This window comes from Sinocyclocheilus grahami, unplaced genomic scaffold, assembly GCF_001515645.1.
Source record: "Sinocyclocheilus grahami isolate Dianchi unplaced genomic scaffold, SAMN03320097.WGS_v1.1 scaffold94.1, whole genome shotgun sequence".
Taxonomy (NCBI): Eukaryota; Metazoa; Chordata; class Actinopteri; order Cypriniformes; family Cyprinidae; genus Sinocyclocheilus; species Sinocyclocheilus grahami.
In genome coordinates this window covers 5,539-11,077 of record NW_015505273.1, presented here as the reverse complement: position 1 = coordinate 11,077, position 5,539 = coordinate 5,539, and the positions used below count along the sequence as shown (strand labels likewise).

The window sequence follows — 5,539 nt, the reverse complement described above, 5'->3', positions numbered from 1 at the left end:
GCTGTGTAAAAAGGGAGAAAACGTTGTTGGAGGCTACAGGGATGGGTGATACCACTTATTCTGTTTTCGATACGATACCGATATTTTTCAAGGCAGTATCGTCCATATCGATACCGATACGATACTTCTGAACTAAACTTTTAAATGATGACATTTATTAAATTACTAAGAGTGATTAAATGGGTATTGATAACTTTGTTTAAAACATATTTTAACATTCAATATGCCTTAACTGTAATTTATTAGGTTATATTTTTGTTTACACATGATTCAAATCTATAAATACTACAGTTGAACTAAGGTCACTTTAGTAAAACCATGGTTTATTTTCATAAGGGACTGCCAGTGACCGGCTGTTGCATGCATAAAATGCAACCTTTTTATTCTGACAGTGTATGATTTACATTAACATTACAGAATATAACATGATCGATATTATCTTTCAACGTTCAGTTTAAATAACTGTAATTGTACAAACTATGTAGGCTACGATTTCAATTTGTTTATTGTGAAATAACTCAAACATATGTTTTTTTTTCTGTCCTCTGATAAGCATTGTTCAGGGCTGCCGTTCCCAAAAGCTTGAATGCTTTCTTATGATACTTTTTAGAAACGCAGCCCTGTTTGAATGCACTTTTAGAAGTGAGTGAACGCTCTCTTTGATGGATTGGTTCTGTCTTGCAACATTTGCGTGTTTTCAGATGAGCAGGAAAATAGTTCTATCCTACACAATTACTCGCTAACAAAGGCTATTCAACGCATTTATACGCATTATTATTATTATTATTTTAAATAAACAAAATCACTGGTAAATAAAACACACCTTAGTATCGATACTTTCGATACTCGCGTCAGTATCGATATATCGATACTTAGAATCGGTACGCCCATCCCTATTGCAGGCTGCAGTAGGCAGTTTCTTCTTTTAAAGCTTCTACCTTTACGTCTCCTGAGTCAGTTCTGACTAGACACAATTTGATTTAAAGTACATGTAAAGCAATTCTGACTAAATACGTGATAATGGAACGATAATAGTCCGTTTTTATTCATTTTTGACTAGGCAAAACTAATGCAAGATATATGGAATACATCTTTCATTATGTATTCATTTGCATATAAGGTATCTAATGAAATAACGATATTTTAAGGTGTAGATATCTTTGATTACATTTTTATTAGTTCGAATCATTTAAAAACAAATCCTAAAGGAATGCTAATAAAACGTCCATCATAATAGTAAAACCCATTCCTAATGGGAGAGAGTGCTGGACTCGGGGAGAACAGGTCAGATAACGCTAAAAGGACTGTGTTATGGTGTGAGTGGTGGAAAAGTCCGCTGGCGCAGTTTAGCACAGTTAGCATGTTTGCTAGCTTCGTAAACGTTCACTCTGTTTATTTTCTGCTTCTATAGTTCACGCGTGACCAGAAACGAATGGGAAGCAAAGTTATACGCTTAACAATAGCATACTAATCAATAAAATGTTAATATTTCCCATTAGCAACTAATGGCTTGTTAGCTGACGTTGTTAGCTGTGCCTGGGCTTGTTTACGACATTTAATCTTTTTTTATGGACAAGGGATGTTTTCATATGCCATGTTTATTGTGTATTTTTGCTTAGCTTGCGTTTAAAACAGTTTAAATAAGCACTGAAAAGAAAAAGAAAACAGTAGAGATTTTGCTGAGATTTTTGTATTTATTTATTGGTCATATCGCTGCAAAAAGAAATACTGGGATGTCTAATGTAGGTTAAAAGTTAAGCAACTATTGAACACAAGTGTGAACGAAGCATGCATTGATTTTTTTTAAATCAAATCTACGAGAATTGTTTAGTCAAGTGCAGAAATTGAATTACTTTTATTTTTTATTTTCCTGCTGTCACTATATGGATGGAAGCGGATCCAATGGTGGGGTTCAATATATTGCCACGCATCCGATTCCGATCTCCCCTCAAATGTTTACGTTCAATCAGGACATAAACTGGTTGCGAAAAAAATCTTTTTGACAGCTTACATATTTGGACATAAACCGTCCAGACGCAGTAATTACGCTGCAAAAAGGAAGTGAATTCTTTACTCGTGCAATTCAAATCCACAACTTTAAATTAGTGTGAGCTTTTATGTGTGACATTCGTTAAAATTAAAATGTATTTTTCTATAAATTGTAGGACTTTGACTCAAAATCATCCTAATTTTGTTTATCTGTTTATGACGCGCTGCATGTCACGTGATGTCCTATTATGACGTAGCTGTGACGTCATCGGAATTTAGAACGTTCGGAGCCTAAAAGGAGCAAAGGTGTTAGATGATTAACTTGATCTGACTGAGGCATCCATTTGCAGATACATCAGTTGTGACTTGTACACAGCATTTGTGAGCTTTATATAGTAATTGCAAAATGCCAGTATCCTTTAAGTGGTCTTCTAGTGAGGATAACATGCAACAAAGAGACCTCAGCTGGCCGTTGCTTGTAAGCAATTTGCACCCACTTGTGGACAAACTAATGTTGCATGTAGTATTCGACCCATTTGGACCCATTTGTTCTCTGCAAGTGTTCAGAAGTAGAAATAACTTCTGTCGTGGGTATGCTTTGGTTACTTTTGAACATCGCAGTGATGCAAAAAATGCTCTAGAGGCTCTGGATTTTTCAGAGCTCTTGGACAAACGACCAATGCATGTCATTTGGGCCGATCACTTATTGTTTGCCGGGCACTCTGAAATTCCTGATCTATGTGAAGACATCTCATTCTTTGGGCAATTCCAGACGTGCAGAATGCACAAAAATAACAGCTTCGACCCCAAGGACAGCAGCTCTCATGCACCGAGGTCATTGCTTGTAAGTAACTTGATGACATGTGTGAGTGAAGAAGAGTTGCTGGAAGTATTCATCCCATTCGGCCCTATCTCCACTGTGCATGTGTGCAGAAATGAATTAACCAAGGTCTCTCGCGGATTTGGTTTTGTTACCTTTAAACAACGACGTGATGCAGAAAGTGCTCTAGAGGCTCTGAATTTTTCAGAGCTCTTTGGCAAAAAGGTGTGTATCTCGTGGGTCCAAGACACGACCGCTGAGGCCCTATTGAGGAGCAGCAGCCCTCAAGACAATTGGGATGTTCCAGAAGCAAGCCATCCTAAGCCTGTCAAGCAATCACTGGGGAGAAAGCTTGTAAATACTGCGAAAAATGCATTAACAGCAGTTTTGACCAGCCCTGAAGGCTGGGTTGTCATTGGTCTTTTGGCCACAGCATGGGCGATGAGGAAAAATTAATTCCCATTCAGCCTACAGCCCTGCTGATGGTGGACAAAAATCCTCCCCAAACATAAACATGGTGCAAAAAAAAAAGCCATAGAAAATATTTTCACAATAGTTTTGAGCAGCTCAGAAGATTAGTTTGGAGAAAAGCAGGCCTAGTAGTCAGCGCCAACCCATACAAACTATGGGGGCATTTGCGTTTTTAGAGGGTTTTAAGTTTTAATTGCATTCCAGGGAGGGGTGGTGGTAGGGACGTCCCTCTCAGTAGAAATTGTTAAAGTGGTGGGCAGGGGACTGAAGTGGCCGGACCAGAGTGCACGAAAAGAACAGCTTCAGCTTGGATGACCCCAAGGAGAGCAGCTCTCATGCACCGAGGTCATTGCTTGCAAGTAATTTGCTGACACATGTGAGCAAACAAGAGTTGGAAAAAGTTTTCTCATTCGGCCCTATCTCCACTGTGCATGTGAAAATCAACAAGGTCTCCCGCGGATATGGTTTTATTACCTTTAAACATCGATGTGATGCAGAAAGTGCTCTAGAGGCTCTGAATTTTTCAGAATTCTTGGGCAAATCAGTGTGTATCTCATGGGCCCATGACACGGCCGGTCGAGGCCCTATTGAGGAGCAGCAGCCCTCAAGACAATTGGGATATTACAGAAGTAAGCCATCCCTAAGCCTGTCAAGCAATCACTGGGGAGAAAGCTTGTAAATACTGCGAAAAATGCATTAATGACAGTTTTGACCAGCCCTGAAGCCTCGTTTGGCATTGGTCTTTTGGCCACAGCATGGGCGATGAGGAAAAAATTATTCCCATTCAGTCTACAGCCCTGCTGATGATATCCCAAACCTAAACACGGTGCAAAAAATGGCAAGAAAATATTTTCACAATAGTTTTGAGCAACTCAGAAGATTGGTTTGGAGAAAAGTAGACCTAGTAGTCGGAAGTGGCCTGGCCAGCCTGCCCACCTGCTCATGGCGCCGACACTGTATTAATGACATAACCAGAAACAGAAGAAATAGATCAAATATCAAATTGTGTCGCTGACACTGCGTTCTAAAGATGGTCATACAGCAGAGAAATGTCCCCTTAACCCCAAAGATATCAAGAAAAGAAAAATTACAAAAACTAACCCACCCACCCACGATGCAAACAAAGGCCTCGAAAACAAGCAGCATTGACGGCAACCATGGCCTACAGTCCTGTGCCCCCTTGATATCCAAAAAGATAAATAAAAAAAGTAATACAATAATAGTGCAAAATCTCTTTGTGTGTGCAACTATTCATTCTGTGCATTATTTTGAATGTAGCCTAGATCTGAAGTTGTCTACAATGTCATTATGAAAAGTAATATTGCTGAGAAAAACTAAAATCAATCACTGCTCTTGATATTATTGCTTGTAATGTGTTTCTTTCACAAGGTCCTTAAAGTGGTTTAAATTCAAGGTCTGGAATAATTGAAAAGTTCTTAAAAGTGCTTATCTTGAAGGTGTGTGTGGCTTGCACACACGAGAAACAAATGTGTTTTGAAAAAGGTATTACAAATATGTTATGATATTCACACACTCTATAGTGCCATGCAATGCAACCAATGTCTAAAATACAAAAAACAAAAACAAGCCTGTGGAAGAAAAAAGGCTTGAAAAAGGGCTTAAGTCCTGGATTTTCAAGAAGTGGTGCCTGTATTAAGTGTATAGTGGCTGTGTCATATATATATATATATATATATTTATATAATGTAACGGTACACAAATATGACATTCGGTAAGTACCTCGGTTTTAACGACACAGTTATAAGTTATAAATACACACTGAACAAAATTATAAACGCAAAACTTTTGTTTTTGCCCCCATTTTTCATGAGCTGAACTCAAAGATCTAAGACTTTTTCTATGTACACAAAAGGCCTATTTCTCTCAAATATTGTTTACAAATCTGTCTAAATCTGTGTTAGTGAGCACTTCTCCTTTGCCGAGATAATCCATCCACCTCACAGGTGTGGCATATCAAGATGCTGATTAGACAGCATGATTATTGCACAGGTGTGCCTTAGGCTGGCCACAATAAAAGGCCACTCTAAAATGTGCAGTTTTATCACACAGCACAATGCCACAGATGTAGCAAGTTTTGAAGGAGCGTGCAATTGGCATGCTGACTGCAGGAATGTCCACCAGAGCTGTTGCCCGTGAATTGAATGTTAATTTCTCTACCATAAGCCGTCTCCAAAGGCGTTTCAGAGAATTTGGCAGTACATCCAACCGGCCTCACAACCGCAGACCACGTGTAACCAC

At 38.8% G+C, this 5,539-nt stretch overlaps 1 protein-coding gene across 1 annotated transcript; it reads left to right on the top strand.

Annotated features, from left to right (window-relative positions):
* The first annotated feature begins 1,705 nt into the window (after positions 1-1,705).
* Positions 1,706-3,325, top strand: LOC107587639 (polyadenylate-binding protein 1-like 2). The gene has a single exon (XM_016275487.1). The coding sequence runs from the start codon at positions 2,396-2,398 to the stop codon at positions 3,263-3,265; it is 870 nt and encodes a 289-aa protein (XP_016130973.1). The 5' UTR covers positions 1,706-2,395; the 3' UTR covers positions 3,266-3,325.
* Positions 3,326-5,539: the final 2,214 nt, after the last annotated feature.

What these genes read in the sequence shown, in the direction of transcription:
- LOC107587639 (XM_016275487.1), top strand. Translation starts at nt 2,396, where the DNA reads ATGCCAGTATCCTTTAAGTGGTCTTCTAGTGAGGATAACATGCAACAA.